Source organism: Hippichthys cyanospilos, chromosome 17 (assembly GCF_059441005.1).
Source record: "Hippichthys cyanospilos isolate Australia breed blue-spotted pipefish chromosome 17, RoL_Hcya_1.0, whole genome shotgun sequence".
NCBI lineage: Eukaryota > Metazoa > Chordata > Actinopteri > Syngnathiformes > Syngnathidae > Hippichthys > Hippichthys cyanospilos.
Window position 1 is genome coordinate 10,361,194 of NC_142385.1, and position 11,307 is coordinate 10,372,500.

Sequence of the window (11,307 nt, forward strand, 5' to 3'; positions counted from 1 at the left end):
AGGGGTGTCAAACTTTTTTTTTTTGTGGGCCACATTGTAGTTATAGTTTCTAACTAGTTTTGAAATCAGAAACTCGTAAAAACTGTTCAAAAGAGAGATTGGGAAGAAAAACATGTTTGTTTGTTTTTTAACTCCCCCCAAATTTTAAAAGCTGAAGACAAATTGCATTTTTGGTATTCTATCCAGAAACCTGAAGCTAAATCAGAATTTCGTGGGCCACATAAAATGCTATGTTGGACCGGATCCGGCCCCCAGGCCTTGAGTTTGATACCCGTGTATGCATTTCAATGGACGTCAGCTATAGGCAGATTTTTACTATTTATTTGCAGGCCCACTTGTTACCTATCGCCCACAAATAGCATGAATCAGCAGTGAATATAGTCTTTAAAAAAAAAAAAAAAAAAAACTTCAGTTCCCAGAATGCATTGCATTCACTGCCACTGATGGCTATAGACTTTGATTATCCATTTTTACTTTGCTGTCCTTAAATGTGTTTAATTTGATTACTAAATTGTTTTTCATGTACAATTAATGCCATTTTGCTTTTAAACCTGATCTATCAATAATTGCATTTTTAGCTCATTCCCTGCCACGGACGGCTAAAGACGTTGAATATCCATTTTTGCTGGGCTGGCTCTAAATGAGCTAATAATGTTACAAGGACATTTTTTGTCATATGTATGTGTTGCTAGTAGTTCAATTTGTCTCATAACTAACACATTTCACTGTTATTTTTCGCCAATTTTAGAAGGGCCATGATAGGTGAATCGATGAATCGGTCGGGCCCTAAATCAGATGGCCATTTTGATCATCCCAGAAACTTTATTTCAAGCTTTATTCAAGGAGGAATAAAAACATAGCTGGCCTCGTTGTAGTCGCTAAAAATATTCATCGAGTCCAACGGCCGAGTCCTGGTCAAGTACGAGTCAACTTCCAAGGACTCCGAGTCAAGCCCGAGACTTCAAAACACAAAATGAAGTACTACTGCTCTGCTATGACTTCCATCTTCTTATTTGGCCAGTCGGTACGTGAATAACGTCTGAAGTGGTCAGCTGCAGGTGACAACAGCCAGAAGGACGCTGGTGGTTTCTGACACTCGGTGAGGGTGAAGCCTATTCACTTAGCTGTCTTGATTCTTTCTGCGCGTCAACGGTCAGGCATCAAACCGCGGCGTTTGCAACTTTGACCACAATAGTCTACGTCGCCATGGCCATCACTGACGTTCTAGCCGCCTCGGACATTACCTCCGCTATTAACGCCTGTAAAGGTGATTGCTTTTCTCTGTTCTTTTTGGTCTGTTATCAGAATAACAAGGTCAAGATTTGAAGCTGTTTTTTTTCCTTCCTTCCAGCAAAGGATTCATTTAACCCAAAGATGTTTTTCAAAGCTGTGGGTTTATCGAAAAAGACTCCAACAGACATCGAGAGGGTCTTTAATATCTTGGACCAGGACAAAAGTGGCTTCATAGAGCAAGATGAGTTACAGTTGAGTTGCTGATGGATTTTGCTTGTCTTGAGTGTGATTTCATTTGAATTGCATTGCTCATGTCGCCATTAGACTCTTCCTGCAGAATTTCTCCAAAGGAGCCAGGACGCTGACTGCCGCTGAGACCAGAGCCTTTCTTTTGGAGGGTGACTCTGACGGTGATGGCAAGATTGGATGGGAAGGTACTGGATATGTATTTTTAATCTTTTTGTGAAAGGGAAGCCAGAAATCTTCCAAAACAAAAGACCAGTTTAGCTTAGTTCATATTAAATGAATATAGTGACAAAAATATATAGAACTTGCAACGTATAGGAGATAAGAAAATAGTGTGAGTTCTATGTTAGCAATCATTAAATAAAATCATAATTTATAGATCGGTTTTTATACAGAAATTGTAATTTGACATGCTTTCCAGATTTATAATCAATTCAGTTCAACCCTGATCAAACTGAAGAAAGTGACGTTCTCATCAGCGTAGATTAAAGTTGCCATCATGTCATACAGGCTAAAAAGCAGTGGGCCTAAAATTGAACCCTGGAGCACGCCATTAGATATTTGTGACTCTTATAGAAAGGCAGGTATCCCCATATTTCAAATATGAAAATATGATTTTGTGATTGAAATGAGTTACCACAGGACAACTTAGTGTATGTTTTTACAAATCAGATGGCCTAATTTAGATAAGTTATTTAAAATAAGCGGAGTGACTCACTACTATGCGCTACAAAGAATCTTGGAAGTCTAACAGTTTTTAATTGCATCTATGTGCCACAAGAGGGCAACAAAATGAGTACTTTTCCCTCACTGGAGCTCCTCATCTCACTTTAAAATCTTTTGCCTCAGCAAGAAATTCTGAATCTGAACATTAGAATTCACCTATCATGAATAGATACAACAAAAAGATTAATCGTTTGTTTGATATATTTTCCCCTTTGTTTTATATTTCAGAATTTTCTGCCCTGGTCAAGTCTTCGTAAGAACAACAGAATATGTCTATTTTTTTGTTTTTTGTTTTTGTATGGTAATGATCTCAGGGTGGATGTCAACAAGCTAGAGTAAATGAGATTGTATTTATGAAGAGAAGTGTTTAAAAAAAAAAAGCGGATCCTTTTTGCTTTGCATTATTCCCCATGCTGGTTACAAATAAAGGCACTTGTCTCCCTCAGAAACAAAGCGTTTGTCATTCGATAATACTCTGTCAACAGATTTGTTTTCACCGTATCGACTTACCTCGAAAGCAGTTCAAAACTCATCAAATTAATTTCGTTATTGATTCTCGTGGTAGAGCAGTATTCGTAATCGCCAGTAATCGATGTGGTGAGAGGAAGACTCTGGCACTGTTTGACAAGGGAACCCTGAATTCTGGCCCGGCCTCAAACTGGTCCAACGCAGACTGGCCAGCTGCACTGCGGTTCTGTGCCAGTACATTTCCTGCACTTCTGTCAGTGAGGCACGTTTATTTAAAACTCTCACACTTGCAAGCAGATCGGTGTAAGTTGATGACGGCGATGCAACCTCTGCGGTGTCAAATTACTAAATGACTATAAGTAGTAAAGTTTTATTGGCTTTTATTCTAGTGTACATGTTAAGCAAGCGCTTGTCGTTTCAATTTATTGACGGATGTTGGATCACTTCCTGCCCTGGTAAATCCAAGTTATTTTATTTTTTTAACTCAAAACAGATTCTAAACAAGTTAAGGAAGACTATCCCCACTTTGCTTGAATTACAGACCTTGGTTGCTGGATGGGCTTTAATTGCTGCTCTGTTAGGATATTTGAAATGTAAGACGGATCTTGAAGGCGGTGCAAGAATAGTTACAGTATTTGCGGCCCGTGTCGTTCGAGGTGAGGGACCTCGCTTAACCACGGCCAGCTATGAACATGAAAAATTGACAATGTACAACGTTTAGGTTGAGTCAACCGACAACAACTTCAAGTGTCAGGTCGTGGAAATGTACTAAAAACATAAAAAGCAATACATTCGATCACGGACAGACGGACAAGGTAAATATGTAGACAGCTAGCTAGATACATGCTAGCTAGCTGGCTAGATAGATTGAGCGATGGCTAGTTAGCTAGATAGAGATGAATGGCTAGATAGGTGGATACTAGCTAGCTAAATAGGTGGATATTAGCTAGCTAAATAGTTGGATACTAGATAGCTAAATAGGTGGAGACTAGCTAGCAAAATAGGATACTAGCTAGCTAAATAGGTGGATGCTAGATAGCTAAATAGGTGGATACTAGCTAGATTGATAGATGTAAGCTAGCTAGCTACGATAGATAGATAGATAGATAGATAGATAGATAGATAGATGTCTAAGTGGGTAGCTTACGAGATAGATTTGAGAACTAATCCTGTGCTAAATTGATACAAGATATCGCATGTCAAATTAAGCTCTGAGGAGCAAGTTGTGGACAAACTTGACTTACGAGGGGGTTGGTTGCTATGACACCAAACAAACCCGGCCAGCTGTCAAATACGTTGACATGACGGCCCCACGCCAAATGAAGTTCGCCCTGGTGTCTCTGTGCTCTCCTGTCAAGCCAGAGCGTGCGTTTCCCCCCAATCAGCAGCGTGTATAATTAGCCCCTCGAAGCACTTTTCGACACGGGCTTTACACTCCACGTGGGCCTACCATTTAAGCATCTTCATTTAATGTACGTATAAATAGAACGGCTCTGTCTACTTGACACATTTTTAGCGTCTACTTAGACCACGCTGTGAACCGTGTCTATTACTTCTCCTATGCATCATATTTCGGCGGAGCCCAGGTATATAAGATGAGGCGATGCCACTGCGGGGTCCCACTGCAGTGAGCAGATTCTTCTCAGTGACTCCCCTCTAGACTTTGACATCTAACCTCAAGGTGAGTTTCACTGCTTGTGGCTTTAAGAGCTTCAACCTTTTGTGATGGGACAAATGCAAGTTCCTGAGTTAAGGACTACCATGAAAATCACGGGATTTATTTTTTTTTCTGGGTCTTTAGCTGCTTGGTTTTTTGGGGGGAAAAAATGGACCCATTTTTTGCTCTGAGGAGAACATTCACACTGAACCTGTTGCACGCTTGCAAGACTTATTTGCTTGTCCGTCTTGTCTGATTTTGTTCTCTGGTCTTCTTTGCAGTTGAAAATGGCATTTGCCGGAATTCTGAGTGACTCTGACATCACTGCAGCCCTTGCTGCTTGCCAAGGTAAAAACCTACCGTGAAGTCAAAACGTTTCACCCTTGTAACCGACCTCCCCAAAAAACTTTCCCTTGAAAGAGTTATTAATATTTCATTGAGGCAACATCACCATTAGATATCTTGAAAAGTTCCCCTACTTTATTTTCTTTCTTAAAATAACCCTACTGCAAACAGGTAATGTGCATGTAACAGCAGTTTGTGAGCTTGTTGACAGGGTGGACAGTGACAGAGTGGACATTTTTGGCTAATGTTAGCATCTAATGAACATGGTGAAACCTCACTTAGCAACATGATCCGGCTAGTAAGCTGACTGTGCTCTGTTCAACACAAATAGTTGAGATTTTTTTTTAACTCATTCAATCCCAAAGACGTGTTTTTGCGTTTATCTTTTTAAACAAGTCCAGACATTCAATCCCAGTTTCTTATTCTTATTTTTTTCCAATTGTGTGACTAAAGGAGGGTCTAAAAACAGCTGGTCCAAAATGAATTAGCTACTAATTAAGTAAGTAAGCTAGTACGACTAAGTACTTAGGTCATTAATTTCAAAGGTCATGGTTTAGGGAATAAAGTACAAAAGTAATTGATTATAATATGCTCAGAATGTAAGCCTATTCATTTTTTAGTGGTTCATTATTACTGCCCTTAATGCTCTATTATTGTTTTTGTTCGCCTACTTTATTATTTGCTTGATTGTTGAATGTAATCTGCTTGGGGAAGTGAACAGAATAAGAATTTCACTGTGTAGTATAAATATGCATAGGACAATAAAACTCTTGAATCTTTAATATAATATATATTATATATCTCATGTATATATATATATATATATATATATATATATATATATATATATATAAAATAGGCATAATATAATGTTTCCTTATATATCTTTTATTTATGATGTTATTTAATTATATAGATGTATATTATATATAAGTACTGCTCACTATACTATTTTGTTACTAATGTTTAATACGTCTATAAAATGTTGATGTTCTTCCCTAGGGTTCTGCACGCATTAGCTAATTACCATCGTTTTTTTATTGCCCGCCATACCATAATTTCACTTCATGATCCCAACTCCGAATTGGAATAATGTCATATGGTGGGCGTCGACTGTACTTTAATATTTTAATCAATGAATTACCCTCTTTTAGACCTACCCTTAGCCAAAAATGTATCACAATTTAAAATATATATATAAATAAATTGTACAAGAATTGAAATTAAATAACATTTTGTTTCAACTCATAAATTAATCATCAAAGTAGTTGATAGATTCACTCATTCACTACCATAAACGGCGAAGTACATCAAAAATCTATTTTTACCCAGCTGGCACATAATGTGTTAACTCATTCACTGCCGTCGACAGGTAATATTAGTGCATTTGAACTGGTTAGACAGTGAAGGATTTAATTATTAAAATAATCATTAGCTGAAGCCCTAAATCTTTCATTGGTGTTCTATAGTTACAGTAGACCGGAATTCTTTCGGGTGTACAGTAATTCCCACTGATTTTAAAGCTGCGTGTTACAGTTAAACACGGAATGTAGTCAGCATGCGGTAGTTGGAGATGATGGAGCACCTGTCAAGCAGCGAGTGCGACCGATATGTCACGGCGAATGTCCGTCATGCCATGCGTGCGTGTCTCCTGGCAGCTGCCGACTCCTTCAAGCACAAGGAGTTCTTCGCCAAGGTCGGTCTGGCCGGCAAGTCCGGTGACGACATCAAGAAGGCTTTTGCTGTCATTGACCAGGACAAGAGCGGCTTCATCGAGGAGGATGAGCTCAAGTAGGCACCCCCCCCCCCCCCCGCTCTCTCATCTTAAATTTCAGCTTCTCAGAACCTGTGCGCCGATCATATGTCTGAAATCGGAATGATGTCAGCGCCTAGCAACATATGAGAGCCTGGCATGCATAGATGCATATTTTCATGCATGTTTGTCGACTATTTTGTTCGTTCTTACATCATGTAGTTTTCGATTGAAGAAAAAAAAAATGAACTTGCCTGGAAGAATACTTGACCATCATTAACACTTTGAGTGCCGGTGACGTGAAAAGTCGTCAGTGGGAACCTAATCTTTTTTTTTTTGCATTAAAACAGTTCAAATGATTATTTTTTGCAATATAACCTTTTTTATTGCGGGTTTACCTCAAAATTTTTCTTGACATTTTTGCTTCCTTTAAAGTCAGAGTAGTTTAAAAAAATACCAATTTATTTTATTTAAAAAAAAAATGTATTTATTTTTATTAAACGTGAACAAAAGCAAAATATATCAACATTTACATGGATTTTCCACATATGACGATATATAGTTAAAGTTTACCTCCCTTTTTTTCGTGATAATGTTCCTATTTCTGTCCGAGACAAAATTATTGATTTTAATCATTTAGTTCTTTTAATGTAAATTAAAAAAAGGAAAAAAAAACTGTTCTCTAGTTTGTTTGGTTACTGTGAGTATTTTTGGATATTTGACTCAAAAAAGAATAACTAACTACATATAATATTGTTATTATTAATAATAGTTATTCATTTAATTTTAATTTTAATTCGAAGAAAATACAAGGTAATATTTATTGTGAATCCAAATAAACAAATAAAAAAGAATAAAAGTACTAAAAGTTCTCCAGTAGTACCAATACATATATAGAATAAAATGTGCAGTAGATATATAATATTGAACAATAAATACAAATAATAAATAAATAAATATTGGATTTAATTGTCTTATTATTAATAATAATGTTAAATAATTATTATTTAGTAAATGAAATATAAATTAACAACGGACACTGTATTGTGATGAAATACGGATTTAAAAAAAAAAAAAACATCCGAACATTGCCTCTGTAATCTTATTTTTTGGACTCATCCAGAGAAAGGTGTCCGATGTGACCTTCATCCTGGCTAAGTTTTTTTTTTTTTTCTCTGTGGCCTTGGTGCAGGCTCTTTCTGCAGAACTTCTCTGCTGGCGCCAGAGCTCTGACCGACAAAGAGACCAAGGCGTTTCTTCAGGCTGGCGACACCGATGGCGACGGCAAGATCGGAGTTGACGGTGAGAACGTGTATCTCATTGTTCTCCCAATATATATACTTATAAATACTAATATACTTTTCGATTAATTGAATGTTTTCTCTCTGCAGAGTTTTTTGCTTTGGTCAAGCACTAAACAGCAACAAATCCAACAAGTTGACCAACATCTTACTTGACTACTCTAAGGAACATCTTGAGCCCAGATACTCTTTTTCTCACCCACTCTCTCCCTTCATCTCCATATTTTTTTTTTTTTAAATATTTGGCTTTCGAGCTCTGAAGCCAAAATGAAGCCGCTCCGCCTCCCGTTGGTTGCGCTGCCCACGATGAATGTAGCTGACTAAGTTTGTGGTGTGGTTGTGTGTCTTCCTTTCTCTCTCTCTCAAATACTTCTGACGTCGTCATTGTACTGTGACATCAGTGCTGGTGCACTCGAATGGCTAACGGACAGACGATGGCAAAACAATAAAGGTGCTTTTTCGATACAATGTCTGCTCTTCTGTATCAGTGGTTCCCAAAGTGTGGTCCGTCAAATAATTTGGGTTCTTAATTTCAAGAAAAATGGATGTTTGTGTTCATTTTATGTTATTTTAACCCAAATGGAAAGTATTCATGACTCTTCAATAAAGCATCAATTCAACCAGTTTTTCAATGCCAGGGATGTATTTTCACTTTTTTTTTTTTTTTAAGAGTCCAGACTTTCAACCTCAGATACTTAAGTATCGATTTCTAGTATCTAAATATTAATGTACTTGAGTAAGTCGTAAGACAAAGCCATTAACTGGTCTCCACCGCCACCTACTGTCTTCAGGTGAAACCCAAGTCAACAAAGAATTTTCTCTTTGCTGACATCGTTTGACCGTCGCTCAAAAAAAATGTTGCAAAAATTGCAGGAAAATCATTGTCATAAATCCTATTAAAATGCATCTCAAAAATGATAATGGTTTTATATGGTCCGAAATTTGGACAATGATTTTTTTTGTACACAAAATCTTGCACCTCTAGCTGCAATCACATCGAAGTGATTTTGAAATTTTACATGTTTTAATCATCTGCTGGAAATTTCAGCTCCTTAGTGTTTTTTCCCATTGATTCTTTTATATCATCAAATCAGGAATTTGTAACACCATGCCACAAAAATGTAATAATTTAGAAATTTGTCAATTCATTTTGTCTACAATTGCATGCTAATGAAGCGATGAAGCCAGCAAAACCTGACACGATTTTATTTATTGATTTATTAATCTGTTCTTTACTAAATAATTAGAAATCGACTTTGTTTGTTATAAGGAGGCATGCAATTTACATTTATATCTTCTAAACTTTAGTATAGGTAAAAAGTAGCAAATATACTTACTGTCAAATTGAATCTGTTGGTGAATAAAAAGGCCACTTTCTTTTAATTTGATAACGCTGATCATTTTTAAATGATTGTTTTTTTCCCACTAAAATATTTGCTTTGGGGTGTTCTTGGAAAATTTGCTATCTAAAACGGGCCCTGATTCTAAAAAGTTTGAGAACCTCTCTTCTATAGGTCATCAAGGGAGACTGATTGTTTTGGGGCCAACACGCCAAAATGGTAAGAATATTGTTATATTGCCAGCCTACATATGTTGCTGCACCATTTTTGTTTAAATATGTAACGCTATCAAACCGACCAGCTTTTCTCGATACATTTTATTTTGATGCCACACTTGTATTGGTTCTGATAACTTTAACTTGTGAAAGGTGTACCTAATATAATGACTGTTGAGTTTGTTTTGTGATTTTCATCACAAGGTGGCACTGTAGCTCTAATGTGGCAAAGCTGGAGAAGCCCTATTGATTTCGTCCAAAGCCATACTTCCTACTAAATATCAATAACAGTTTGCTCTTAATTAAATGAACACAGTTGTGGCGCAGTACAAGCAGCAATGCTGACACACCAGACCCCAGAAGAAGAAACATCAAGAAATAATGACCTTTATTCCCTTGGTTCTCGTTATAAGAAAAATAACCACCCTACCTATGCTGCGTTTTGACAGAAATGCTGACTAAAACCACCAGAGATGATGCCGCCTTTGCAGAGGAAACCCATCAGTAAGTAGATGGTTGTCATGGTAACCGGGCATAATCATATAAAAATTCCAAATTCATATTGCGCATTGTAATTTTTTTCTTTTTTTTTTTTGCCCATCAGCTCAATGGAGTGTATGTCCACTCGTGAGTGCACATCTAATTGTATTGTACTGACAGATGTTGTCATGTGGTGAGAAATACGTTACACATGATCCGTACGAACAAAATGCATTTGTGCTGCTCTGATTTTTATCCTGGTTTAGCGGCTTATTGGGGAAAAGCATATAGAACAAGAGTGGGCCCCCTCTTCCTTTTAATCCATGTTCATGTTTACTGTGTCAAGAGTCATCTAATAGTTTTGGTTTCATATTTATGCACACACACACACACACACACACACATATATATGTGTATATATATATATATATATATATATATATATATATATATATATATATATATATATATATATATATATATATATATATATATATATATATATATATATATATATATATGAAAGGAATGAGTAAAAGTATTGATTTTTACACATGTGAAACTATTCTACACATTTTAATTATAAATTTTAGTTTTATTGATTTTACTCAAAATATTGTGGGGAAAAAAAGTGACAAAAATGTATTAAGTTAAAATTATTTGGTTGATTAAAATTATTTTTGACTGCATTTGACAATAACTGTCCCTCAATAAGACAAGAAGGATAAATAAATTAATTAAATAAATGTTTTGGATTATTTATTCAATCAAATAGTTGTTTGATTTGTAATTGTACTGCCTGTAAATAATAACGTGGCCATTCATTCACTTAGTCGTGATAAATAAACTAACGATTTTTCTTCTCTCGATTTAAGGAAAATTCAATTCATGCACTGATTCATTTTTGCTATCAATATTTTTCATGCCTTTATAACAATAAAATACTCATTCATGTGATTAGAAATAAATTGTTTAAGAAATGTTGTTTTTTAAAAATTAATGCTGTACTAATGGAAATCCGTTTCAAAATGTATTTTTATTGTTTATATGTATTTATCGACTATCATAATAAATAACTGGTTCAATGTGGGTTATCGTGAATAACAAAATGCAAAAAGAATTGCTTGTACAGTTAACATTTTTTCTTCGTTGTTTTTAACTTATTTGCATTGATTTAAATGAGAAATTTGGTTAATTGACTAAAAGATAATCCAACAAAATAGCCTACTGACATCTTTACCTTTTTTTTTTATTTATGTCATCCCCCACCTCACCTCTTTAAATCATTTTTCATATTTATAAATCAAAGATGGTTCTTGAGCAGCAGTTCCCATCCCTGATATAGAAGAAATCGCCTTGATTAAAAGCGATATGTGCATAATCTCTCATGTGAGCATGCAGAATGAGTGAGGGAGGGAAGCTGGAGAAGGGCAAGGGAGAGAGAGTGAAAAAGCGAGAGAGAAAGAGAGGGAGCATAGCTCAGAAAACTTGATTGGATAAAAAAAAAAAAAACTACGCGTTTTAGCTGAAAGGAAGAGTGAGC

At 36.0% G+C, this 11,307-nt stretch overlaps 3 protein-coding genes across 11 annotated transcripts in view; all 3 read left to right on the plus strand.

The window, feature by feature from the left end:
* The first annotated feature begins 1,094 nt into the window (after window positions 1-1,094).
* Window positions 1,095-2,652, plus strand: LOC148409600 (parvalbumin, thymic-like). The gene is made up of 4 exons (XM_088438406.1): window positions 1,095-1,267; window positions 1,352-1,484; window positions 1,558-1,667; window positions 2,434-2,652. Exons 1-4 carry the CDS (start codon window positions 1,207-1,209, stop codon window positions 2,460-2,462), a joined length of 333 nt encoding a protein of 110 aa, XP_088294532.1. The 5' UTR covers window positions 1,095-1,206; the 3' UTR covers window positions 2,463-2,652.
* Window positions 2,653-2,862: 210 nt separating this feature from the next.
* Window positions 2,863-8,324, plus strand: LOC148409601 (parvalbumin alpha-like). 8 transcript variants are annotated; one of them, XM_088439006.1, is made up of 8 exons: window positions 2,995-3,329; window positions 3,395-3,488; window positions 4,036-4,145; window positions 4,260-4,354; window positions 4,612-4,678; window positions 6,334-6,466; window positions 7,621-7,730; window positions 7,820-8,319. In XM_088439006.1, exons 5-8 carry the CDS (start codon window positions 4,618-4,620, stop codon window positions 7,843-7,845), a joined length of 330 nt encoding a protein of 109 aa, XP_088295132.1. In that variant the 5' UTR covers window positions 2,995-3,329; window positions 3,395-3,488; window positions 4,036-4,145; window positions 4,260-4,354; window positions 4,612-4,617; the 3' UTR covers window positions 7,846-8,319. The 8 variants fall into 8 exon arrangements, with proteins under 8 accessions (XP_088295134.1, XP_088295132.1, XP_088295129.1 ...); XM_088439004.1 differs by having other exon boundaries at window positions 3,004-3,128; window positions 3,215-4,145; XM_088439008.1 differs by lacking the exons at window positions 2,995-3,329; window positions 3,395-3,488; window positions 4,036-4,145 and adding an exon at window positions 2,863-2,976.
* Window positions 8,325-11,208: 2,884 nt separating this feature from the next.
* pvalb9 (parvalbumin 9) overlaps window positions 11,209-11,307 on the plus strand; it is a 2,858-nt gene continuing 2,759 nt past the window's right edge. Inside the window, exon 1 of one of the 2 annotated variants that reach the window (XM_088439195.1) lies at window positions 11,209-11,307. This exon is cut by the window's right edge and continues 193 nt beyond it. The gene's annotated coding sequence lies outside the window, so the exon portion shown is untranslated. The other variant, XM_088439194.1, reaches the window with a different exon arrangement.

What these genes read in the sequence shown, in the direction of transcription:
- LOC148409600 (XM_088438406.1), top strand. Translation starts at nt 1,207, where the DNA reads ATGGCCATCACTGACGTTCTAGCCGCCTCGGACATTACCTCCGCTATT. An exon ending in ATAGAGCAAGATGAGTTACA is followed by an intron (nt 1,485 to 1,557) that starts GTTGAGTTGCTG and finishes TGTCGCCATTAG; the next exon opens with ACTCTTCCTGCAGAATTTCT. An exon ending in TGGCAAGATTGGATGGGAAG is followed by an intron (nt 1,668 to 2,433) that starts GTACTGGATATG and finishes TTTATATTTCAG; the next exon opens with AATTTTCTGCCCTGGTCAAG.
- LOC148409601 (XM_088439008.1), top strand. Translation starts at nt 4,618, where the DNA reads ATGGCATTTGCCGGAATTCTGAGTGACTCTGACATCACTGCAGCCCTT. An exon ending in AGCCCTTGCTGCTTGCCAAG is followed by an intron (nt 4,679 to 6,333) that starts GTAAAAACCTAC and finishes GTCTCCTGGCAG; the next exon opens with CTGCCGACTCCTTCAAGCAC. An exon ending in CGGCAAGATCGGAGTTGACG is followed by an intron (nt 7,731 to 7,819) that starts GTGAGAACGTGT and finishes TTCTCTCTGCAG; the next exon opens with AGTTTTTTGCTTTGGTCAAG.